This window comes from Oncorhynchus gorbuscha, linkage group LGY (assembly GCF_021184085.1).
Source record: "Oncorhynchus gorbuscha isolate QuinsamMale2020 ecotype Even-year linkage group LGY, OgorEven_v1.0, whole genome shotgun sequence".
NCBI classification, from domain to species: Eukaryota; Metazoa; Chordata; class Actinopteri; order Salmoniformes; family Salmonidae; genus Oncorhynchus; species Oncorhynchus gorbuscha.
Genome location: NC_060199.1, coordinates 2,674,016 through 2,701,421, shown reverse-complemented (window position 1 = coordinate 2,701,421; position 27,406 = coordinate 2,674,016). Strand labels below are relative to the sequence as shown.

The 27,406-nt window shown below is 45.3% G+C and overlaps 1 protein-coding gene across 2 annotated transcripts in view; it reads left to right on the top strand.

Moving 5' to 3' along the window:
• Positions 1-298: 298 nt before the first annotated feature.
• Positions 299-27,406, top strand: part of LOC124016632 (volume-regulated anion channel subunit LRRC8A-like) — a 58,267-nt gene continuing 31,159 nt past the window's right edge. For both annotated transcript variants that reach the window (XM_046332158.1, XM_046332157.1), the window contains exons 1-2: positions 299-431; positions 21,481-23,602. In XM_046332158.1, coding sequence (XP_046188114.1) covers positions 21,491-23,602 — 2,112 coding nt within the window. In that variant the 5' untranslated portion in view covers positions 299-431; positions 21,481-21,490. The remainder of the gene's footprint in view (positions 432-21,480; positions 23,603-27,406) is intronic.

The window sequence follows — 27,406 nt, the reverse complement described above, 5'->3', positions numbered from 1 at the left end:
TGTAAATTCTACATAGTGGTGTTCTGTGGATGTCACTGAGTGGCTGAACTCCCATTTCATGGGTGTACAATCCATAGGTTAGTCTGTACAGTGCATATAAGTATGCCCCCAATGAAATTCTGAATTCAAATACATCCCCATCAACTGATTTATACTTTTGGGGGGTTCAAATGAACTAATAATTGTATTTTGTTAATTTGTATATAATTATAGTTCAATTGTGGCATGTTTTGACTTTTTACCCGTTTGCATCATTTGCAGACTTTTATTTTGAAGGCGAACCGCTGATTCCAAAATATATTAATGTTGCTAACGATACACATGTGCTGCGGATGGTTAGTGTGAACGGTAACATTGCCCCTCTGTGAAACAATACGAAATGTTTCAATTATGTGCTGAAGAGGATAAAGACAGTTACTGTAACAAATTAGGTGAGTAAGGACTTTATACATGATGATGTTCAGAGAAAAAATGCGACTCCTGTGTATGACATCGTAACAGCGTCACCGGGGTGTTGTTTAGGAATCCAACAAAGACTGTCGGTGATAACGTAATAAAACCTTTGTTATAGACACGAAACGACTTTATATATAAACTTAAACTGTATTTTGTGGCTTGTTGCTTCATTATCAGATTGTGCATTTTGTTGGAGCCATAACACGTGCCATTCAACCGGCACCTGGCACACGCATTTAAACTGTTAAGTCTTTTTATGATTTCACAGCGGTTTAATGTTACACCAGTCTAGGTAGGCAATTGTATATCACTTTCCTATAAATCGTTGCAATGTGGATAAAATGTTAGTGACGATAATGAATGATTTCTGGATATACACTTGTTAAATTAATGTCATGGGATGATATTTCAATATGGAATGATTATTTGGAAAAATGTAAAGTAGGCCTTACAACATGTATTGTAAAAAAACAACTAATAACAGCTCAAACAATGGCACACAGAAGCACATATTGAGTGGGCCTTCAAATGCTCTCCGGTCTTCGATTATCTGCAGTCTGTAAATAGCACATCAGTTGGCAACATATCATTCTATGCAATTGCATTTCAGCAAATAATGGATTTGGATAGTGATGGGTGAAGAATGTATACAGTTACATTGCGCGATATTATTTTGGACGACATATCGATTTGTAAGTTAGCGTTAGTTGGCGCTAGTGCCAAAAGCAATATTCTGCTGTCTGTTGGCATTTTACCTGCCCTGGGGGCACCTCAGGTAGTCTACTGTTCAGAACATCATATAGGACCGCCAGCCAGGCCACTTAACATTGTCCACTAAAAATCATGGAGAAAATTATAAAGGAAATGTACACATCACATTGATGCCATCAGAACCCTGTATGTGAGTTGGACATCAAGGTTAAATTGGAGTGTTTTTATTTCAGAGAGGTTGAACTGTTCACAAAATTGCTATTTAATCCAAAAGAAACGGCCACCACTACATGTCCCCCCCCCTCCACCCAATTATAACACCTGAGCATGGATGCCCTGACATAAAATGATGAGGACATCTTGTCTCTCTGTGACACTGTCTGTCCCCGGGGCTGGACATCGGCGAGGTCACTGGAATGCTCTGCAGAGTGTTATTTTTGAAGTTACTCACCAGATCATAACAAACACAAACAGCCCTCATGCTAATCCTATGCACTGGACTGTGCTACTGTCTCAGCCTTGGTCTACTTTCAAAACATTGTTGAAGAAAGTCAACATCTCTTTTACAAGGCTGACATAAAGAGGGACACAATGTAATTACCCTGTGTGTAAGAATGTTAGAAACAACTTGACCTCCAACTTCTTTGTCGAGTACGTGGTGTTGATTAGGTTGCTAACAAATGGCTTGTTTGTCTGCTACGCACCACCATGTTTGTGAATCAAATGTAATTTGTTTTTAAATGTTGAGTGTCTCAACTGTCCTTGGAACCTCTTGGCAGTGCAAATCACCCTCTGATGAATTTCAGCTACATCACTCAACATCTTAATGCTCTTTTAGAAGGATAGTATTTGTTCCCTATTTTCACAGGGACCATTCTTTTGATATTTTCTCTAAGATTGTCTCCCTGTAGTTCCAGGTAAAGAGCAGTAATGCCCTTGGAGGAGGTTATTTGGCCTTGGCTCAGGGATATAAGTTTGGCTCAGGTTTGGCCCCATAGAAATATAATTATTAGAACTAGCATCTCCAATTAGTGTAACTATCATGGTACATACAAATCGCAGTGGTGACGGGCCTTCTAGTAATTATATTTCTATGTTTGGCCCTTTTTCTAATGTATGCCAGTCAACACTGCCTGGACAAAGCAGCCCTGCCTGGACAATGGTAGCTTTGTCTTCAGAAAGTGGGAGCACTGACTCACTGTACCTACATAAGGCTGAGGGTAGGATCTGAAAACCGGCCACTAAATTCTCTTATTTTACTCCTCTCCTCAAAGCCTTACATAAAACAAGCCATACTATTTAACAGACTCATTATCTTTGCTTGTTCTGGATGGAGACCTAAAACAGACTCGGGTAATCTCTTACTGAAATGCATTACCGTCCAGTGTTCAGCTGGGCATTACTATTCTCCTGTACCCCCATTTCTACACCAGGACTGTTCTGTCAGTGGTATGCTTTCAGATTTCTGTAGCCCAGACGATCAGACTACGTCGATCAATCTACCGGGGAATAACATAACTTAAGATGTAAGCCTCAAGCTCTCTACCTGCCTACTTGAATACCATGCCAGGCAACTGTCAGGGAAACTATTTGAGTGGTAAATGTATGTTGCAGTTCAATCAGGCAAGGCTTCACCATGTGATTATAATTCTGTCTGACATTTTGGAGATAATGTAATATATATATATATACATATTACACACACACAGTGGCAATAAAAAGTATGTGAACCCTTTGGAATTACCTGGATTTCTGCATAAATTGGTCATAAAATTTGATCTGAACTTCATCAAAGACACAACAATAGGCACACACAGTGTGCTTAAACCAATAACACACAAATTATTGCATTTTTCTAGTCTATATTGAATACATAATTTAAACATTCACAGTGTAGGTTGGAAAAATTATGTGAACCCCCTAGGCTAATGACTCAGGAATCAGGAATCAGCTAACCTGGAGTCCAATCATTGAGATGAGATTGGAGATGTTGGTTAGTTGCCCTGCCCTATACAAAACACTCACAAAATTTGAGTTTGCTATTCACAAGAAGCATTGCCTGATGTGAACCATGCCTCAAACATATGAGATCTCAGAAGACCTAAGATTAAGAATTGTTGACTTGCATTAAGCTGGAAAGGGTTACAAAAGTATCTCTAAAAGCCTTGATGTCCATCGGTCCATGGTAAGACAAATTGTCTATAAATGGAGAGAGTTCAGCACTGTTGCTACTCTCCCTAGGACTGGCCGTCCTGCAAAGATGACTGCAAGATCACAGCTCAGAATGCTCAATGAGGTTAAGAATAATTCTAGTATCAGCTAAAGACTTACAGAAATCTCTGGAACATGTTAAAATCTCTGTTGACGAGTCTACGATATGTAAAACACTAAACAAGAATGGTGTTCATGGGAGGACACCACGGTAGAAGCCACTGCTGTCCAAAAAAACATTGCTGCACATCTGGATGTTCCACAGAGCTACTGGCAAAATATTCTGTGGATAGATAAAACTACAGTTGAGTTGTTTGGAAGGAACACAACACTGTGTGGAGAAAAAAAGTCACAGCACACCAACATCAAAACCTCATCCGAACTGTAAAGTATGGTGGAGGGAGCATCATGGTTTGGGGCTGCTTTGCTGCCTCAGGGCCTGGACAGCTTGCTATCATCGACAGAAAACTAAATTCCCAAGTTTATCAATACTTTTTGCAGGAGAATGTAAGTCTATCTGTCCGTCAATTGATGTTGGGTGACGCAACGGGACAACGACCCAAAACACAGAAGTAAATCAACAGAACGGCTTCAACATAAGAAGATTCGCCTTCTGGAATGGCCCAGTCAGAGTCCTGACCTCAACCCGATTTGAGATGCTGTGGCATGACCTCAAGAGAGCGGTTCACACAAGACATCACAAGAATATTGCTGAACTAAAACAAGGGTTCACATACTTTTTCCACCCTGCACTATGAATGTTTACACGGTGTGTTCAATAAAGACATACCTCATAATAGTTTGTGTGTTATTAAGTAAAAGCAGACTGTGTTTGTCTATTGTGTGAGTAGATGAAGATCAGATCAAATTGTATGACCAATTTAAGCAAACATCCAGATAATTCCAAAGTGTTCACATATACTTTTTCTTGACACTGTACACTACCGGTCAAAAGTTTTAGAATACCTACCCGTTCAGTGTTTTTCTTTATTTTTACTATTTTCTACATTGTAGGATAATAGTGAAGACATCAAAACTATGAAGGAACACATATGGAATCATGTAGTAACCAAAAAAGTGTTTAACATATCAAAGTATATTTTATATTTGAGATTCTTCAAATAGGCACCCTTTGCCTTGATGACAGCTTTGCACACTCTTGGTATTCTCTCAACCAGCTTCACCTGGAGTTCCCACATATGCGGAGCACTTGGCTGCTTTTCCTTCACTCTGTGGTCCGACTCATCCCAAACCATCTCAATTTGGTTGAGGTCGGGGATTGTGGATGCCAGGTCATCTGATGTAGCACTCCATCACTCTCCTTCTTGGTCAAATAGCCCTTACACAGCCTGGAGGTGTGTTGGGTCATTGTCCTGTTGAAACACAAATGATAGTCCCACTAAGCCTAAACCAGATGGGATGGCGTATGGCTGCAGAATGGTATGGTGGCCATGCTGGTTAAGTGTGCCTTGAATTTCAAATAAATCACAGACGGTGTCACCAGCAAAGCACCCCCGCACCATCACACCTCCACATCCATGCTTCACAGTGGGAACCACACATGCGGACATCATCCGTTCACCTCTTCTGCATCTCACAACGACATGGCGGTTTGAACCGAAAATCTCATTTGGACTCATCAGACCAAAGGACAATTTCCACTGGTCTAATGTCCATTGCAAGTGTTTCTTGGCCCAAGCTACTTTCTTCTTATTATTGGTGTCATTTAGCAGTGGTTTCTTGGACTGATTCATCAGTCTCCACTGAACAGTTGATGTTGAGATGTCTCTGTTACTCTGAAGCATTTATTTGGGCTGCAATTTCTAAGGCCTCTAACTCTAATGAACGTATAGTCTGCAGCAGAGGTAACTCTGGGTCTTCCATTCCTGCGGCGGTCCTCATGAGAGCCAGTTTCATCATAGCACTTGATGGTTGTGAAAGATGGCGTCGACAGAGAGTGCTGCCTCGCTTCTACCAGAACTACGACCAGGAATACGACTTTCCCGACGCAGATCCTTTGTCCGCCCCAGCATTTGAACTGATTCCAGAGGCCGACCCAAAACAACGCAGCCGGAGAAGAGAGAGACTGGAGCAGTCTTCTAGTCAGACTTTGGCGGCGCACACAACACCCACCACTTCCGAGTATATTACTCGCTAATGTCCAGTCCCTAGATAACAAGGTAACAACAAAATCAGACAACAACAAAATCAGGACAAGCTTTCTAGATTGACATCAGGGATTTTAACATACTCTGTTTCACGGAAGCATGGCTCTCTCGGGATATGCTGTCGGAGTCGGTACAGCCACCTGGATTCTCAGTGCTTCGCGCCGACAGGAATAAACATCTCTCCGGGAAGAAGGGCAGGGGTGTATGTTTCATGATTGATGACTCATGGTGTAATTGTATAAACATACAGAAACTCACCTGACCTACAGTTCCTCACAATCAAATGCCGACCGTATTATCTCCCAAGAGAATTCTCTTCGGTTATTGTAACAGCTGTGTATATCCCCCCTCAAGCCGATACCACAACGGCCCTCAAGGAACTTCACTGGACTTTATGCAAACTAGAAACCATATATCCTGAGGCTGCATTTATTGTAGCTGGGGATTTTGACAAAGCACATTTGAGAACAAGGCTACCTAAGATCTATCAGCATGTCGACTGTAGCACTCGCGCTGGGAAAAACACGAACACTGTTACTCTGACTTCCACAATGCTCACCCGCCTTTGTTTCAGAAAATCTGACCATTTTTCTCCTCCCTTCTTATAAGTTGAAACTCAAACAGGAAGTACCTGTGCTAAGGACCATTCAATGCAAGGCTGACCAGTCGGAATCCACGCTTGGAGATTGTTTTGATCACGCGGACTGGGATAGGTTCCAGGTAGCCTTAGAGAATAATATCGACGTATGCGCTGATTCAGTGAGTGAGTTTATAGGGTTTATAAGGAAAGTTTATAAGGAAGTGTATAGGAGTTGTTGTACCCACTATTATTAAAACCTACCCTACCCGGAAACCGTGGATAGATGGCAGCATTTTCACACAACTGAAAGCGCGTACCACTTCATTTAACCAAGGCGACTGGAAATATGGCCAAACTGTGTAGTTATTCCCTCTGGAAGGCAATCAAACAAGCATAATGTCCGTACAGAGACAAAGTGTAGTCACAATTCAACTGCTTATACATGACTTATGTGGCAGGGTCTACAGACAATCACGGACCACAAAAGGAAAACCAGCCACTTCATGGACACTGACGTCTTGCTTCCAGACAAACTAAACACCTTCTTTGCCCGCTTTGAGGATAATACAGTGCCACCGACGCGGCCCTCTACCAAGCACTGTGGGCTCTCCTTCCCTGTGGCCGTCGTGATTAAGACATTTAAACATGTTAACCCTCGCAAGGCTTCCGGCCCAGACGGCATCCCTATCCACGTCCTCCGAGCATGCACAGACCAGCTGGCTGGTGTGTTTACGGACATATTCAATCTCCACCTATCCCAGTCTGCTGTCCCCACATGCTTCAAGATGGCCACCATTGTTCTATACCCAAGAATGCAAAGGCAACTGAACTAAATGACTATCGCCCCATAGCACTCACATCTGTCATCATGAAGTGCTTTGAGAGACTAGTCAAGGATCATATCACCTCTATCTTACCTGACACCCTAGACCCACTTCAATTTGCCCAAATAGGTCCACAGATGACGCAATCACCGTCACATTGCACACTGCCCTATCCCATTGGGACAAGAGGAATACCTATGCAAGAATGCTGTTCATTGACGACAGCATTCAACACCATAGTACCCTTCAAGATCATCATTGAACTTGAGGCCCTGCGTCTCAACTAAGGATGCCCGATATATTTCTAAAAATGCCAGCATTGGCTAGTTTAACACCAATGTGCAAAACCAATGTCAAAGCTGACGTGCATACCTAACAAGGTATACTGAATAAGTTTGGCATGGCACCTAAAACCCTCACAAACTTTAACAGATGCACATTTGAGAGCATCCTGTCTGGCTGGATCACCGTCTGGTACGGCAACTGCATTGCCCACAACCGCAGGGCTCTCTTGAGGATGGTGTGGTCTGCACAACGCTTCACCGGGGGCAAACTACCTGCCCTCCAGGACACCTAAGGCACCTGATGTCACGGGAAGGCCAAAAAGATCATAAGGACAACAACCACCTGAGCCACTGCCTGTTCATCCTGCTACCATCCAGAAGACGAGGTCAGTGCAGGTGCATCAAAGCTGAGACCGAGAGACTGAAAAACAGCTTTTATCTCAAGGTCATCAGATGTGTTAAATAGCCATCACTAGCACAGAGAGGCTGCTGCCTACATACATACTTTAAATCCTTAGCCACTTTAACACTAGTCACTTTAATAATGCCAATTTAATAATATTGACATATCTTGCATTACTCGTCTCATACTGTATTCTATACTATCTATTGCATCTTAGCCTATTCCGCTCGTTCATTGCTCATCCATATACAGTGGGGCAAAAAATTATTTAGTCAGCCACCAATTGTGCAAGTTCTCCCACTTAAAAAGATGAGAGAGGCCTGTAATTTTCATCATAGGTACACTTAAACTATGACAGACAAAATGAGAAAAAAAAATCCAGAAAATCACATTGTAGGATTTTTAATGAATTTATTTGCAAATTATGGTGGAAAATAAGTATTTGGTCACCTACAAACAAGCAAGATTTCTGGCTCTCACATACCTGTAACTTCTTCTTTCTTCTTTAAGAGGCTCCTCTGTCCTCCACTCATTACCTGTATTCTTAGATCTGTGTGTATTAGGTATTTGTTGTGGAATTGTTAGATATTACTTGTTAGATATTGCTGCACTCTCAGAACTAGAAGCACAAGCATTTTGCTACACTCGCGATAACATCTGATAACCATGTGTATGTGACCAATAATTCTCTTTGCTTATTTGAGCTGTTTTGCCATAATATGAAGTTAGTCTTTTATCAAATAGGGATATCTTCTGTATTCCCCCCTACCTTGTCACAACACAACTGATTGGCTCAAACGCATGAAGAAGGAAAGAAATTCCAAAAATTAACTTTTTAAGAATGCACACGTGTTAATTGAAATGCATTCCAGGTGACCACCTCATGACGCTGGTTGAGAGAATTCCAAGTGTGCAAAGCTGTCATCAATGCAAAGGGTGGCTATTTGAAGAATCTCAAATCTCAAATATATTTTTATTTGTTTAACTCTTTTTTTGGTTACTACATGATTCCATATGTGTTATTTCATAGTTTATGTCTTCACTATTATTCTACAATGTAGAAAATAGTAAAAAAAATAAAGATAAACCCTTGAATGAGTAGCTATTCTAAAACTTTTCACCGGTAGTGTAACTCCAGCAGAAAGAGAGAAAGTATGTTGTGTGTACTGTTGTTGGATGGATATGTTTAATACCCCAGGGGCAAACGGGAATGATTTATCAAGCTGCCGTATAGTGATCCATGTGAACTGCCTTTACAGTGTCCGATCTGCCAGATAGTGCTCAGGGCGCAGCTAGGTACACTGTGAACTGTGCAGCTGTATAACGGCCTGTTTGAGTCACCCAGTAGGCTGGCACACATTATTCATTATGCTCTCAGACGGAATTGTAGAAGTCATTCCACCACGACTTGAAATCTGTGCAAACAAAGACTTCATTTGATAGGTTACTTGGTTCATACTACAGAGGGGAGGGAGGGAGGGAGGGAGGGAGGGAGGGAGGGAGGGAATGGACAGCATAGAGAGAGAAACAAACGTTTTTTTCCCGGTCTCAGTCGGAGTGTTTAAACTAGACTTCTGACAAACTGGGAGCTACTGTAAGAGTGGGCAGCGATCCAAAGAAATAGAGTGACTTAAGATGGCTTCGTCTGACTGGTTTGGACTGGATGAGGCTCTTTTGTGAGCTTCCATTGACCACACTCCCTTATTCTCTTCCTGTTTGTTCGTGCAGGTAGAAGGGGAGGTACACATGGAGAGAGGGAGCTAGAAACTAAAGTCTACACCCAGTCCAACTGACCTCACACATACAAAAAGGAAACGGATAACTGATTAGATAGCTGATACTGGAAGAGGTTTTTCTGCTGGGGGACTCTAAGCTTTACCATGATCTCAGTTTGAGATGTTTTCATTAAGTAACGTGTCTGGGTTAAACAGTCCAAATGCAGAGGACTTGTGTACCTGAATAATGATTTCATTTCCTGACGAATGTCCTACGGTCTACTGGTTTCCCCAGTAGACTGTAGTAGTAGTATTAATTTCTCAGGACAAAGGTGTTTCTGACCTCTTGTCCTGAATAGGGTAGAGATTATTTTCCCTAATCAGGTCATGTGATCAGTAAAAACTCCTGGCCCCAACAATGTCCTAATAAATGGGTTGTTCTCTTTCAAATATGAATTTTGATATCTCACATGTGGGGGTTCTCTACGACCACCTATTCTCATGGAAGTGTCTGTTGGAGACGGAGGTAGAGTAGCGAATGAGGTGAGACTCTCACTTCTATAAAAGGAGCCACTCTACCACCCTCTGGTTATTCTTGCTTCTCTTCCTCACGAATGGTCTCACTACTCTAGCTCGCCACATATCGACTGGATACCCAGAAATGAACCCTGAAGGATAACTTCTGACTTCAACTGATGGTCTTCATACCCTGTCGAGAGGTTGTGTACAAACCGGAAGGTTTTTGTTTTGAAATCCTTTTCTACTTCTCAGTCTCCGCTAGCTACTGAGACTCGGTTAGCCAACTCTGCAAGGCTAAATTGGCTACCTTGCTGAGAGGCAAGCTTGCTAGCATACCCTACCTGCAACACGGTAGCATTGTGAGCACCCTTTTATCGTCTACATTCACCTGTTGTGTTTACTAGACTGACCATCTCAGCCTTCGCGGCATCTTCGGTTGCGGAAGCGCTCTTTCTGAAGGCCAACTCGGCCAGCACTGAGCTAGCCACGGCACACTTTCACCAAAAGGTAGCTTCTAGCTAGCTAACGCCCCACTAGCCTCCACTCTCTCCCCTCAATGGCTGACGACATAGTGTCAGGGGGAAGGCGAGTTGGGGGATCACGATGGGATTAATATCATGGAGATCCTTGAGAGAGTGCAGGAGATGGGGACTGACGACCCCGTTCTCCCACCCTCTCAGGCCCACAGACCACCTCCAGTGAAGTTTGGGCTCTCTTATGTCTGAAAGCGGCTGCGGCCAGACTAGACATCGAGTGGCCATCCCCTGTAGTGGCTCAGCGCCCGTCAATGGATCTATACAACAGGAAAGACCCCCCCCCCCCCCCCATTTATTTATTTATTAACTGCTCCCCGCAGTACCAGTTTGCCTTTGCCTCAGGGAAGCTAAGAGGCCCTCACTAGCAGGATTCTTGCTAAGGCTACCCTTAGCCTGGACATTGGATTACCCAAAGTAATGTAATCTCATTTACTTTCCGTTATTTTTCTATTACTTCCGCCTTAAGATGAATTAGAAGAAGACAAAAAAGATACTTGATCTCTGACTTGTGGTCAGACTCACTCAGGTGAAACAAACTTCAAATTGTGCCTTTTTTCCAATGCTGAATTGAATGTCATTGAGAACAGAAAGGTGTCTCTTTTTTCCGCAAACATTCTTTCTAAATTTAAAAGTAATTTTTTTGTAATCAGTATACATTAATCAGTTACTCCCCAACCCTGGCTGTCGTCATGCAGGGTTTAAACCCTAGCGAACAAAGCAATTTTCCACCCTCGCCCAGATTCTTTAGAAAAAAAGGGAAAGACACAGGCCTGCAACTCTTTGAAAAGAGTGGCAGCCACTTATGCTTTCTGTTTTCACAGTGTGTTGTTTTTTTGTGGCGAAGTGGTGTGACTAGACAGATTGTTTTTCACTACACTGTTTTCCATGGTCCTATGCTCCTTGCAGGATTTGTTGGGGTGAGAAGGTTACTCTTTGTTATGGTCCTTTAGCCACTTTTTCAGCCTTCCAAGGCTCAAGGTTTTCTAGCGGTATGGACTGGGAGACTAGTCAGGATCAAGGCAAAGATGAACGGAGCAAAGTTCAAAGATGCTTGAAACAGATTATCCATAACTGTTGTGTAGTCTCTAAGCAGGACACTTTGCTTAATCCCAGTCTCTGAGATTTTAGCTCGTCTTGGGACGTGTCTATTAGTGTGGAGATGCATTATTCCTCCTTCTTTCACTTTACTAAGGCCTTTGGCATCACAAAACGTATGTGTGGACTGTGCTTTACCAGTCACTGTTTGCGCCAACAGTCTGCCCTGGGGGTTTTTCAGGTCAATGTACCTAACCCTATCTTTGGCCCGGGTCGACTTTTTCCCATTGTCGCACCTTGGAGCCTATGGCTTTTCACCTGTTGCCTTCTCTAGAAGGGTGTCCCTGTTGTCCATTAGGTGCGGTTCGCATCTACTTGGAATGTAGGAGAACTCGGGCAAGGGTGTTATGCGCTTCACTTATTGGGCCCTTCTCTTTTTGACGATATCCTGCCGGATCATGGGAATCATTATAATGGGGCGATAATCTTTGGAGGTGCCTGGAAGGTCCCTCTCCTACAAAGGAGTTTACCTCTGTTTTTTTGTAGCATATCTCATTAAACTGAGATTGTATTTCGTCTTATTTTGGGCTGACCCTCACTTTATGAAGTTTTTCCCCTGTTGGGTTGTCTCTGCACCTCTTCGGTACGTACTCAGGACCTCTGAGGGTTGCTGATGTTGGGACTTCCCTGGCTTTGGAGAGCATGTTTTGCAATACGGGAGTTGGCCATATCCCCATGTGAGATATTAAAACAAATAATTGAAAGGGAACTGAAGATTACTTTCATATCCCTGGTTCTCTGATATGGTATGAGATATCTCACCGCCTTCCCCTGCTCGCAGGAGCATGGGGAAGAAAAGCATACTTGAGAATAACCAGAGGGCGGGAGAGTTATTCCTTTTATGGAAGTGTGAGGGTTTCACCTCATTCTCCACTCTTACCTGTCTGTCTCCAACAAACACTTTTGATAGGCACTTCCGAGAGGGTGGGCAGTCTTAGTGAAGAGATCTCACTGATAATAGCAGAGAACCAGGGTTACGCAAAGTAACCTTACATTTTTCCACATCTGTGCTGTCTGGGAGATAAAATATCACTGGTGGAGAGGATACAGTTTGACTATAGCTGAGCTAGACCTAACAGATGGAACACCATGAGGAAGTGAGCCTTTTCGGCATAAACACATTCCAGCCATGTTAATGGATTCAGCATTGGATTTATTATAATCAAACAGGCTGTCTATGACATTTAGCTGTTGGCCCATAAATACCGTCATTAAATCTCCCGCATTGAGTAATATGTCTTCAGAAAGTTAACCGTTAGAAACATGTTCACTCCCTGTTTTCTTAATGTACTTTTAAAGGCCAAAGTTCTCCAAAGCTCGCCTTCCTGAAAATGTCAAGTTTGCCTACCTGATGGGCTTGTCCTTTTTAGAACTTTGTGTTTTTAAAGAACGAGTCACAATGATTACTCATTTTTGTGCGGGGTCTTGTAACAATACATTTATTGCTTACTTTAGCATTTGTGTGCTGTGTCAGTTTCTGTTCCCCTTCCGCTGTCTTCTTGGAGCCACATAGTGTTCTCTGTCTGCTCACAGGATGTCTGGGATGTCCCTGACATGGAGTACACCCCCCCCCCACATTCACACACCACTCTGGCAACCCACACACTGGCTTGACCTGAAAGTAGCTGACTGGGTTGTAGGCCTATTGTAAAAGGCATCATAAAGATTACTTCCTAATTGTTTGAATTAACTTGGTGATGAAGCGTAGCCTAAACATTTGGCTGGAGCAGGGTTTCCCAACCTTTTTTCCCCAAGCCCCCCTTTTGGACATTGGAAAATGTTGTTTTGAAGCTAATTTCCTGAAATTGTACTTAGTTTAAAAAGACTGACATATTTTAGGCAGGCTATTTAATGATGATGAATGAATCCAAGATGGCGTAGCAGTCAGACGTCTTTGTTCTGTCGTGTCCCTTGTATATATTGCGTTACATCTTTTTCGTCGCATATCCTTTAAAATATTTTGCTAAACCTCAACATCTAAATACTCTCCTGCAACCCGCCTCACCCAATGTGGCGTGGATCTGCTTTTTTTTCCTAAAGTATTTATATTTACTTCGGATCCGGAATCCCTCAACTGAAGCTAGCCAGCTAACTACCAGCTATCAGTCAGCAAACCATTGCCAGCGGTCATCAGCTAACCTTCAGCCCGGAAAGCTCTCGTCAGTTCGAACAACGTGACTCTAACCAGAGCATAACGGACCTGTTATTTTTTTATCCCCGGATTCCTACCGCAAACTGAAAATTTTCATCTGGATCTTCACAACTAGCTAACTGCAATCCCGGATGACTACTCCTGGCTAGCGTTTCCATCCCAGAGCAAGCACCAATTAGCTTGAAGCTAGCCCGGCCAAGGCTCCTGGGCTACCACCGAAGAACCCTGCAGATCCCCTACCACTGGAATACCGACATAATCTGCCCGAGGACTCCAACAGGCCCCTCAGGCGCGACGCCCGCTGAAGGCCCATTATGCTAACCAGCTAGGCCTGCTAGCTACCTAGAGCTACTTGGAACCCTACTAATTTCACGACTGGTCTATCGACGTCACTGCACGAAGAGGCAAAAACAGACTTACCCCCATCGCGACGTCCCCCAAAGGCTAACTTTCTAGCCCCTGCTATCTGCTTGCTTGATAACCCGGTCTGATAACTGCTAGCTTGATAACCCGGTCTGCTAACTGCTAGCTTGCCTGCCCGGTCTGCTAACTGCTAGCCCTTGCTAACTGCTTGCTAACCCAGTCTGCTAACTGCTAGCCCCTGCTAACTGCTTGCTAACTGCTAGCTTGCCCCGGTCTACTAACTGCTAGCTGCAAGCCTGCTAACTGCTAGCTTACCTGCCCGGTCTGTAACAGCTAGCCCATGCTAACTGCTTGCTAACCCGGCCTGCTAACTGCTAGCTTGCCCCGATCTACTAGCTGCTAGCTTGTATAGACCCTGGCCTACTAACTTTTAGCTTGTTAGCCTGCTAACTGTCTGAATAGCCGTGTCCCCAGCCAGCCCAACCACTCACTGGACCCATATGTTGACTTGGCAACGCATGTCTCTCTCTAATATCAATATGCCTTGTCCATTACTGTCCTGGTTAGTGATTACTGTCTTATTTCACTGTAGAGCCTCTAGCCCTGCTCAATATGCCTTAACCAATCATGTTGTTCCACCTCCTACATATGCGATGACATCACCTGGTTTAAACATCTCTAGAGACTATATCGCTCTCTTCATTACTCAATGCCTAGGTTTACCTCCAATGTACTCACATCCTACCTTACCTTTGTCTGTACACTATGCCTTGAATCTATGCTATCGTGCCCAGAAACCTGCTCCTTTTACGCTCTGTTCTGAATGTGCTAGACGGCCAGTTCGTATAGTCTTTAGCCGTACCCTTTTCCTACTTCTCCTCTGTTCCTCTGGTGATGTGGAGGTTAATCCAGGTCCTGCAGTGCCTAGCTCCACTCCCACCCCCCAGGTACTCTCATTTGTTGACTTCTGTAAACGTAAAAGCCTTGGTTTCATGCATGTTAACATTAGAAGCCTACTCCCTAAGTTTGTTTCACTCACTGCTTTAGCACACTCTGCCAACCCAGATGTCTTAGCCAGGTCTGAATCCTGGCTTAGGAAAACCACCAAAAACCCTGAAATTTCCATACCCAACTATAACATTTTCCATCAAGATAGAACTGCCAAAGGGGGAGGAGTTGCAGTCTACTGCAGAGATAGCCTGCAATGTCATACTTTCCAGGTCCATACCCAAACAGTTCGAACTACTAATTAAAAAAATTACTCTCTCCAGAAATATCTCACTGTTGATTGCCCCCCATCTAGCTTCAGAGTTTGTTCCGTTAGGTGACCTAAACTGGGATATGCTTAACACCCCGGCAGTCCTACAATCTAAGATAGATGCCCTCAATCTCACACAAATTATCAATGAACCTACCAGATACAACCCCAAATCAGTAAACACGGGCACCCTCATAGATGTCATCCTAACTAATTCACCCTCCAAATTCACCTCTGCTGTTTTCAATCAAGATCTCAGCGATCACTGCCTCATTGCCTGCATCCGTAATGGCTCTGCGAGCAAACGACCACCCCTCATCACTGTCAAACGCTCACTGAAACACTTCTGCGAACAGGCCTTTCTAATCGACCTGGCCGGGGTATCCTGGAAGGATATTGATCTCATCCCGTCAGTAGAGGATGGCTGTTTTTTTTAAATGCCTTCCTAACCATCTTAAATAAGCATGCCCCATTCAAGAAATTTAGAACCAGGAACAGGAATATAGCCTTTGGTTCTCCCCAGAACTGACTGCCCTTAACAAACTATCCTGTGGCGTTCTGCATTCGCATCGAATAGCCCCCGTGATATGCAACTTTTCAGGGAAGATAGGAACAAATATACACAGGCAGTTAGAAAAGCTAAGGCAAGCTTTTTCAAACAGAAATTTGCATCCTGTAGTACTAACTCAAAAAGGTTCTGGGAAACTGTAAAGTCCATGGAGAATAAGAGCACCTCCTCCCAGCTGCCCACTGCTCTGAGGCTAGGAAACACCGTCACCACCGATAAATCCACTATAATTGAGAATTTCAATAAGAATTTCTCTACGGCTGGCCATGCTTTCCACATGGCTACCCCAACCCCGGTCCACTGCCCGGCACCCTCCACAGCAAACCGCCAAAGCCCCCACCATTTCTCCTTTACCCAAAACCAGATAGCTGATGTACTGAAAGAGCTGCAAAATCTGGACCCCTACAAATCAGCCAGGCTAGACAATCTGGACTCTCTCTTTCTCAAATTATCTGCCGAAATTGTTGCAGCCCCTATTACTAGACTGTTCAACCTCTCTTTCGTATCGTCTGAGATTCCCAAAGATTGGAAAGCTGCCGGGGTCATCCCCCTCTTCAAAGTGGGTGACACTCTAGACCCAAACTGCTACAGACCTACAGTGGGGCAAAAAAGTATTTAGTCAGCCACCAATTGTGCAAGTTCTAATTTTCATCATAGGTACACTTCAACTATGACAGACAAAATGAGAAAAAAATCCAGAAAATCACATTGTAGGATTTTGTTTATGAATTTATTTGCAAATTGGTGGAAAATAAGTATTTGGTCACCTACAAACATGCAAGATTTCTGGCTCTCACAGACCTGTAACCTCTTCTTTAAGAGGCTCCTCTGTCCTCCACTCGTTACCTGTATTAATGGCACCTGTTTGGATTTATCAGTATAAAAGACACCTGTCCACAACCTCAAACAGTCACATTCCAAACTCCACTATGGCCAAAACCAAAGAGCTGTCAAAGGACACCAGAAACAAAATTGTAGACCTGCACCAGGCTGGGAAGACTGAATCTGCAATAGGTAAGCAGCTTGGTTTGAAGAAATCAACTGTGGGAGCAATTATTAGGAAATGGAAGACATACAAGACCACTGATAATCTCCCTCGATCTGGGGCTCCACGCAAGATCCTACCCCGTGGGGTCAAATTGATCACAAGAACGGTGAGCAAAAATCCCAGAACCACACGGGGGGACCTAGTGAATGACCTGCAGAGAGCTGGGACCAAAAAGTAACAAAGCCTACCATCAGTAACACACTACGCCGCTAGGGACTCAAATCCTGCAGTGCCAGATGTGTCACCCTGCTTAAGCAGTACATGTCCAGGCCCGTCTGAAGTTTGCTAGAGAGCATTTGGATGATCCAGAAGAAGATTGAGAGAATGTCATATGGTCAGATGAAACCAAAATATAACTCTTTGGTAAAAACTCAACTTGTCGTGTTTGGAGGACAAAGAATGCTGAGTTGCATCCATACCTACTGTGAAGCATGGAGGTGGAAACATCATGCTTTGGGGCCGTTTTTCTGCAAAGGGACCAGGACGACTGATCCGTGTAAAGGAAAGAATGAATGGGGCCATGTATCGTGAGATTTTGAGTGAAAACCTCCTTCCATCAGCAAGGGCATTGAAGATGAAACGTGGCTGGGTCTTTCAGCATGACAATGATCCCAAACACACCGCCCGGGCAACGAAGGAGTGGCTTCTTCGTAAGAAGCATTTCAAGGTCCTGGAGTGGCCTAGCCAGTCTCCAGATCTCAACCCCATAGAAAGTCTTTGGAGGGAGTTGAAAGTCTGTGTTGCCCAGCAACAGCCCCAAAACATCACTGCTCTAGAGGAGATCTGCATGGAGGAATGGGACAAAATACATTACATTTACATTTACATTTAAGTCATTTAGCAGACGCTCTTATCCAGAGCGACTTACAAATTGGTGCATTCACCTTATGACATCCAGTGGAACAGTCACTTTACAATAGTGCATCTAAATCTTAAAGGGGGGGGGGAGAGAGGGAATACTTATCCTATCCTAGGTATTCCTTAAAGAGGTGGGGTTTCAGGTGTCTCCGGAAGGTGGTGATTGACTCCGCTGTCCTGGCGTCGTGAGGGAGTTTGTTCCACCATTGTGGGGCCAGAGCAGCGAACAGTTTTGACTGGGCTGAGCGGGAGCTGTACTTCCTCAGTGGTAGGGAGGCGAGCAGGCCAGAGGTGGATGAGCGCAGTGCCCTTGTTTGGGTGTAGGGCCTGATCAGAGCCTGGAGGTACTGAGGTGCCGTTCCCCTCACAGCTCCGTAGGCAAGCACCATGGTCTTGTAGCGGATGCGAGCTTCAACTGGAAGCCAGTGGAGAGAACGGAGGAGCGGGGTGACGTGAGAGAACTTGGGAAGGTTGAACACCAGACGGGCTGCGGCGTTCTGGATGAGTTGAAGGGGTTTAATGGCACAGGCAGGGAGCCCAGCCAACAGCGAGTTGCAGTAATCCAGACGGGAGATGACAAGTGCCTGGATTAGGACCTGCGCCGCTTCCTGTGTGAGGCAGGGTCGTACTCTGCGGATGTTGTAGAGCATGAACCTACAGGAACGGGCCACCGCCTTGATGTTGGTTGAGAACGACAGGGTGTTGTCCAGGATCACACCAAGGTTCTTAGCGCTCTGGGAGGAGGACACAATGGAGTTGTCAACCGTGATGGCGAGATCATGGAACGGGCAGTCCTTCCCCGGGAGGAAGAGCAGCTCCGTCTTGCCGAGGTTCAGCTTGAGGTGGTGATCCGTCATCCACACTGATATGTCTGCCAGACATGCAGAGATGCGATTCGCCACCTGGTCGTCAGAAGGGGGAAAGGAGAAGATTAGTTGTGTGTCGTCTGCATAGCAATGATAGGAGAGACCATGTGAGGTTATGACAGAGCCAAGTGACTTGGTGTATAGCGAGAATAGGAGAGGGCCTAGAACAGAGCCCTGGGGGACACCAGTGGTGAGAGCGCGTGGTGAGGAGACAGATTCTCGCCACGCCACCTGGTAGGAGCGACCTGTCAGGTAGGACGCAATCCAAGCGTGAGCCGCGCCGGAGATGCCCAACTCGGAGAGGGTGGAGAGGAGAATCTGATGGTTCACAGTATCGAAGGCAGCCGATAGATCTAGAAGGATGAGAGCAGAGGAGAGAGAGTTAGCTTTAGCAGTGCGGAGCGCCTCCGTGATACAGAGGAGAGCAGTCTCAGTTGAATGACTAGTCTTGAAACCTGACTGATTTGGATCAAGAAGGTCATTCAGAGAGAGATAGCGGGAGAGCTGGCCAAGGACGGCACGTTCAAGAGTTTTGGAGAGAAAAGAAAGAAGGGATACTGGTCTGTAATTGTTGACATCGGAGGGATCGAGTGTTTTTTTTCAGAAGGGGTGCAACTCTCGCTCTCTTGAAGACGGAAGGGACGTAGCCAGCGGTCAGTGATGAGTTGATGAGCGAGGTGAGGTAAGGGAGGAGGTCTCCGGAAATGGTCTGGAGAAGAGGGGAGGGGATAGGGTCAAGCGGGCAGGTTGTTGGGCGGCCGGCCATCACAAGACGCGAGATTTCATCTGGAGAGAGAGGGAGAAAGAGGTCAGAGCACAGGGTAGGGCAGTGTGAGCAGAACCAGCGGTGTCGTTTGACTTAGCAAACGAGGATCGGATGTCGTCGACCTTCTTTTCAAAATGGTTGACGAAGTCGTCTGCAGAGAGGGAGGAGGGGGGAGGGGGAGGAGGATTCAGGAGGGAGGAGAAGGTGGCAAAGAGCTTCCTAGGGTTAGAGGCAGATGCTTGGAATTTAGCGTGGTAGAAAGTGGCTTTAGCAGCAGAGACAGAGGAGGAAAATGTAGAGAGGAGGGAGTGAAAGGATGCCAGGTCCGCAGGGAGGCGAGTTTTCCTCCATTTCCGCTCGGCTGCCCGGAGCCCTGTTCTGTGAGCTCGCAATGAGTCATCGAGCCACGGAGCGGGAGGGGAGGACCGAGCCGGCCTGGAGGATAGGAGACATAGAGAGTCAAAGGATGCAGAGAGGGAGGAGAGGAGGGTTGAGGAGGCAGAATCAGGAGATAGGTTGGAGAAGGTTTGCGCGGAGGGAAGAGATGATAGGATGGAAGAGGAGAGAGTAGCGGGGGAGAGAGAGCGAAGGTTGGGACGGCGCGATACCATCCGAGTAGGGGCAGTGTGGGAGGTGTTGGATGAGAGCGAGAGGGAAAAGGATACAAGGTAGTGGTCGGAGACTTGGAGGGGAGTTGCAATGAGGTTAGTGGAAGAACAGCATCTAGTAAAGATGAGGTCGAGCGTATTGCCTGCCTTGTGAGTAGGGGGGGAGGGTGAGAGGGTGAGGTCAGTAACACACTACTGCAACAGTGTGTGAAAACCTTGTGAAGTCTTACAGAAAACGTTTGACCTCTGTCATTTTCAACAAAGGGTATATAACAAAGTATTGAGAAACTTTTGTTATTGACCAAATACTTATTTTCCACCATAATTTGCAAATAAATTCATTAAAAAATCCTACAATGTAATTTTTGGATTTTTTTTCTCATTTTGTCTGTTACATTTGAAGTGTACCTATGATGAAAATTACAGGCCTCATCTTTTTTAAGTGGGAGAACTTGCAGAATTGGTGGCTGACTAAATCCTTTTTTGCCCCACTGTATGTGGGAACTCCTTCAAGACTGTTGGAAAAGCATTCCAGGTTAAGCTGGTTGAGAGAATGCCAAGAGTGTGCAAAGCTGTCATGACAAAGGGTGGCTACTTTGAAGAGTCTCAAATATATTTTTATTTTAACACTTTTACTGCAGGATTCCATGTGTTATTTCATAGTAAGTCGCTCTGGATAAGAGCGTCTGCTAAATGACTTAAATGTAAATGTATTCTACAATGTACGAAATAGTACACATAAAGAAAAATCCTTGAATGAGTAGGTGTGTCAACTTTTGGCTGGTACTGTGGGTCTACACCATCACTGGTATTATCAGGCTGTATAGCTAGTTACGTTTGCTCTGACTCAGTACATTTACTAGCTAGTTAGCGATTAGCATTAGCGGCTAACAAGATTCAGGCCCAATTTGCTAAGAAAAGACAATCTAGCTGTTTGCAGATATAAGAAACACAAACTAATAGAACACTAGTAGATTTATATTAAGAAGCAAAGTGAAAACAGCATCTTTGTCTTCAACCTTGTTTAATGTGCTGCATTAATCATGCAGAGACTGAATGCAAGTATCTCGTGGTTGAGGATCAACATCTGCTCCTTGAGTGACGGGGCGGGGCTAGGTCTATGTGGAAAGAGGCATGGAGAGAGAGCAGAGAGAGATGATTTAAGTAGCGAAGTAATCTATAAAAATGTACGTTACACATGGCATATCACATTTAACAAACCAAACATTCGAATACATTTTTTGAAGGTAAAGTAAAAACCCAAACCGGTCCGTGTATCAATACCGGTATATGGCCCAGCCCTAACTCATGCTGACATGGCGTATTTCCCCACAACGGAAATAATTCTCTGACTTTATTGTGCAATCCTGTTCGATTTGATGAGCTATGTTGGAGCCAACCTTTTGAAGCTTTTACTCTGATGAACTTTGAAGTATACGAGTGGCATTGTGAATGTCTTGCATTACATTTCTTCTCTATCCCTTTCTATAGGTAAACCATCATGATCCCCATCACAGAGCTCCGGTACTTTGCCGACACACAGCCGGCGTACCGCATCCTGAAGCCATGGTGGGACGTCTTCACAGACTACATCTCCATCGTCATGCTCATGATCGCCGTGTTTGGGGGCACGCTACAGGTAACCCAGGACAAGATGATCTGCCTGCCCTGCAAGTGGGTGGTCAACAAATCCTGCGAGTACCTCAATATGAGCTTCCGTGACCCCTTTGACCCAGAGCCAAAAGGCATCCAGTATGAACTGGACCGGCACCAGTACAACTACATTGACGCGGTCTGCTATGAGAACAAGCTGCACTGGTTTGCCAAGTACTTCCCTTACCTGGTGCTACTGCACACCCTCATCTTCCTGGCCTGCAGTAACTTCTGGTTCAAGTTCCCCCGGACTAGCTCCAAACTGGAGCACTTTGTGTCCATCCTGCTCAAGTGTTTTGACTCGCCATGGACCACCAGGGCTCTGTCTGAGACTGTAGTGGAGGAGAGCGACCCCAAGCCTCTGGGGAAGATGAACGGTACCATGGACAAGAAGGCATCATGCATCAGCGAGGATGTGGAGGCCAGCGTGCCCATGCTCCAAAGGACCAAGTCCCTCATCGAGCAGGGCATTGTTGACCGCTCCGACACGGGTGTCCTGGACAAGAAGGAAGGCGAGCAGGCCAAAGCTCTTTTCGAGAAGGTCAAGAAGTTCCGGATCCACGTCGAAGAAGGGGACATTGTCTACCGGCTCTACATCCGCCAGACCATCATCAAAGTCATCAAGTTTATTCTGATCATCTGCTACACGGCCTACTATGTGCACTACATCAAGTTCAGTGTGATCTGCACGGTGGACATTGAGAAGCTGACGGGCTATAGGATGTACCACTGTGCTCACCCCCTGGCCACACTCTTCAAGATTCTGGCATGTTTCTATATCAGCTTGGTGGGGATTTACGGTCTAATCTGCATGTACACCCTCTGCTGGATGCTCAGCCGCTCGCTTAAGTGCTACTCCTTTGAGTCAATCCGCGAGGAGAGCAGGTACAGTGACATACCTGACGTGAAAAACGACTTTGCCTTCATGTTGCACATGATAGACCAGTATGACCCGCTCTACTCCAAACGCTTTGCGGTCTTCCTGTCAGAGGTTAGCGAGAACAAACTGCGTCAGCTGAACCTCAACAATGAGTGGACGCTGGACAAGCTGAGGCAACGTATCACCAAGAACTCCCAGGAGAAACTGGAGCTGCACTTGTTCATGCTTAACGGAATCCCTGAAACAGTGTTTGACCTAATAGAACTGGAGGTGCTCAAGCTGGAGCTCATCCCTGATGTCACCATCCCCCCCATCATTGCCCAGCTAGTCAGCCTGAGAGAGATGTGGCTCTACCACACACCGGCAAAAATTGAGGCTCCAGCTTTGGCCTTTCTGAGGGAGAACCTCAAGTCCCTCCACATCAAATTCACTGACATCAAGGAGATTCCTCTATGGATCTACAGCCTGAAGAACCTGAGCGAGCTGCACCTCACAGGGAACCTGAGCGCAGAGAACAACCGCTACATTGTCATCGACGGGCTACGAGAGCTCAAGAGGCTCAAAGTGCTCCGTCTGAAGAGTAACCTGACCAAGCTGCCTCAGGTGGTGACAGACGTTGGGGTCCACCTCCAGAAGCTGTCAATCAACAATGAGGGCACCAAGCTGATGGTGCTCAACAGCCTGAAGAAGATGGTGAACCTGACAGAGCTGGAGCTGTTGCGCTGCGACCTGGAACGTATCCCGCACTCCATCTTCAGCCTGCACAACCTGCAGGAGATTGACCTGAAGGACAACAACCTTAAGACCATCGAGGAGATCATCAGCTTCCAGCACCTGCACCGTCTGGTAAACTTGAAGCTGTGGTACAACCAGATCGCCTATATCCCCATCCAGATCGGCACCTTGACGAACATGGAGAGGCTCTACCTAAACCGCAACAAGATCGAGAACATCCCGGGCCAGCTGTTCTACTGCCGCAAACTGCGCTTCCTGGACCTGAGTCACAACAACCTGACCAGTATACATGCCGACGTGGGCTTCCTCCAGAACCTGCAGTACTTTGCTGTGACAGCCAACAGGGTGAGTACAGATCTATTATTTGAGCGTCCCAGAGAAAATATTTGATACAGACTTGGAACTACCTCTATAACCAACTGTTTTTATTCTTTCCTCTAACTATCTTTGTTAGGGCCCAGATTATTTGCTGGTCAGGTCAGATGGTCAAAGAAACACTTGTTTCTGTGTGTCACAGGAAAATGTTAGACATTTGTTCTTGAAAAGCCCTACTCCCGTCTACCTGCCTCTTTCACATGTGATTGGGAAGGTAGGGCTTAGCATAATGATGACCGGAACGTGGTTATGTTAGGGATAATTTGCCCTAATGATCTTGTGCACATATTGTACAGTACACATTGTAGAGTTTTGTGTAGTAGACCGAGATGTCTCCAACTCCATTGAGTTGAAATTATCGCTTCAATAGTTCATTTGCCCATTATTCTGAGACAGTAACAGCCTACCCTGCTAGTGCTAATAATATGTTTCAAATGAGTTCAAGTTAAGGAACTGTCTGATGTGATGCAATGTGCCCGAGTTTTAAAAGTACACTGATGGGGGGGGGTGCTAGTGAGCACCATGGAGTAGACGCTTCTCCGACTACCTCCTCACCCTTGCTTAAATTAGATTTAAATTCTACTTTTGCCCAACCAAACTGCTACTATGAGCAACTCCATGAGAAACACGGCCATGGGGAAACTAATTAATCCAAAAACAATCGTAAAGAAAGATGGTAAAGTTCCCACCACAGCACAAGACGAGGATGGCGATGCTTGCGTTTGCCTGACCGTAATGACTAGCCCTGACTCGGAGCCCTCACCGACTATTATTTTAGCAGCTATCAAGACAATGGAAGGGGACATGAACGCTCAATTTAATCATCTTGACTCATCCTTACAATCAGTGCAAACCTCCCTGGCTGAACCATACAACCCACGTTATTGATCTGGAAGGAAACGCAGGTGACCACGAGACATGCATCGCCACCCTCGAGGGACAGTATGAAGAGCTACTAAATCTTTATTCTAAAATTGCAATACTTGCACTTAACGCACCAGAAATCATTAAATTAGTTTGGTCTGGGCAAGAGTGTTGTCTCGTGGCATGAAATACTATATGCGTGCTTGACAGCTTCAATTCTCACTAATTACAATAATTCCGCTCCTTTTCACTTTAACATTCCTGCAGCCAGAGATACCCCTTGAGTCCGTTGCTATTTGCCACTGCTATGGAACCCCTAGCTGTCTGTATCAGAAGCTGTCCTGCCATTGCTCCAGCTAAACATAGGCAAGGTTGATCACCGCATCTCGCTCTATGCGGATGACATCATCTTGTTTGTCTCACGCCCCCAAAGAGTCATTTCCACTGCTGTTGGAGCTCATCGAATCATTTGGAGAACTCTCTGGGTATACCATAAACTGGCAAAAAAGCGAATTCCTGCCTCTTAACCTCTTACCTCCACCCGACACGCATCCCATCTAGACATCTGGAAATGCAAATGGGGGACGTAAACAAAATCATTAGCATAGTCGGCGCTACACAAAATGCAGAAATAAAATATAAAACATTCATTACCTTTGACAATCTTCTTTGTTGGCACTCCTAGATGTCCCATAAACATCACTATTGGGTCATTTTTTTCGATTAAATCGGTCCATATATAGCCTAGATATCGATCTATGAAGACTGTGTGATCAAGGAAAAAAACAGCGTTTTATAACGCAACGTCATTTTTTAAAATTAAAAAAAGTCGACGATAAACTTTCACAAAACACTTCGAAATACTTTTGTAATGCAACTTTAGGTATTAGTAAACGTTAATAATCGATCAAATTGATCACGAGGCGATGTATATTCTATTGCTCTACGTCTTGTCGGCCCCTCCGGCGCCGACTGAGATGGCCGCCTCGCTTCGCGTTCCTAGGAAACTATGCAGTTTTTTGTTTTTTTACGTGTTATTTCTTACATTAGTACCCCAGGTCATCTTAGGTTTCATTACATACAGTCGAGAAGAACTACTGAATATAAGATCAGCGTCAACTCACCATCAGTACGACCAAGAATATGTTTTCCGCGACGCGGATCCTGTGTTCTGCCTTACAAACAGGACAACGGAATGGATCGCATGCAGCGACCCAAGGAAACGACTCCGAAAAAGAGGGAAACGCGGCGGTGTTCTGGTCAGACTCCGAAAAAGGGCACATCGCGCACCACTTCCCAGTATTCTTCTTGCCAATGTCCAGTCTCTCGACAACAAGGTTGATGAAATCCGAGCAAGGGTGGCATTCCAGAGGGACATCAGAGACTGCAACGTTCTTTGCTTTACGGAGACATGGCTTACTGGGAAAACGCTATCCAGGGCGGTGCAGCCAACGGGTTTCTCCACGCATCGCGCCGACAGAAACAAACATCTCTCTGGTAAGAAGAGTGGCGGGGGCGTATGCCTCATGACTAACGGGACATGGTGTGATGAAGGAAACATACAGGAACTCAGATCCTTCTGTTCACCTGATTTAGAATTCCTCACAATCAAATGTAGACCGCATTATCTTCCAAGAGAATTCTCTTCGATTATAATCACAGCCGTATATATCCCCCCCCAAGCAGACACATCGATGGCTCTGAACGAACTTTATTTAACTCTTTGCAAACTGGAAAACATTTATCCGGAGGCTGCATTCATTGTAGCTGGGGATTTTAACAAAGCCAATCTGAAAACAAGACTCCCTAAATTTTATCAGCATATCGATTGCGCAACCAGGGGTGGTAAAAACCTTGGATCATTGTTACTCTAACTTCCGCGACGCATTTAAGGCCCTGCCCCGCCCCCCTTTCGGGAAAGCTGACCACGACTCCATTTTGCTGATCCCTGCCTACAGGCAGAAATTAAAACAAGAGGCTCCCACGCTGAGGTCTGTCCAACGCTGGTCAGACCAAGCTGACACTACACTCCAAGACTGCTTCCATCACGTGGACTGGGACATGTTTCGTATTGCGTCAGATGGGAATATTGACGAATACGCTGATTCGGTGTGCGAGTTCATTAGAACGTGCGTCGAAGATGTCGTTCCCATAGCAACGATAAAAACATTCCCTAACCAGAAACCGTGGATTGATGGCAGCATTCGCGTGAAACTGAAAGCGCGAACCACTGCTTTTAATCAGGGCAAGGTGTCTGGCAACATGACTGAATACAAACAGTGCAGCTATTCCCTCCGTAAGGCTATCAAACAAGCTAAGCGTCAGTACAGAGACAAAGTGGAATCTCAATTCAATGGCTCAGACACAAGAGGCATGTGGCAGGGTCTACAGTCAATCACGGACTACAAGATGAAATCCAGCCCAGTCACGGACCAGGATGTCTTGCTCCCAGGCAGACTAAATAACTTTTTTGCCCGCTTTGAGGACAATACAGTGCCACTGACACGGCCTGCAACGGAAACATGCGGTCTCTCCTTCACTGCAGCCGAGGTGAGTAAGACATTTAAACGTGTTAACCCTCGCAAGGCTGCAGGCCCAGACGGCATCCCCAGCCGCGCCCTCAGAGCATGCGCAGACCAGCTGGCCGGTGTGTTTACGGACATATTCAATCAATCCCTATACCAGTCTGCTGTTCCCACATGCTTCAAGAGGGCCACCATTGTTCCTGTTCCCAAGAAAACTAAGGTAACTGAGCTAAACGACTACCGCCCCCGTAGCACTCACTTCCGTCATCATGAAGTGCTTTGAGAGACTAGTCAAGGACCATATCACCTCCACCCTACCTGACACCCTAGACCCACTCCAATTTGCTTACCGCCCAAATAGGTCCACAGACGATGCAATCTCAAC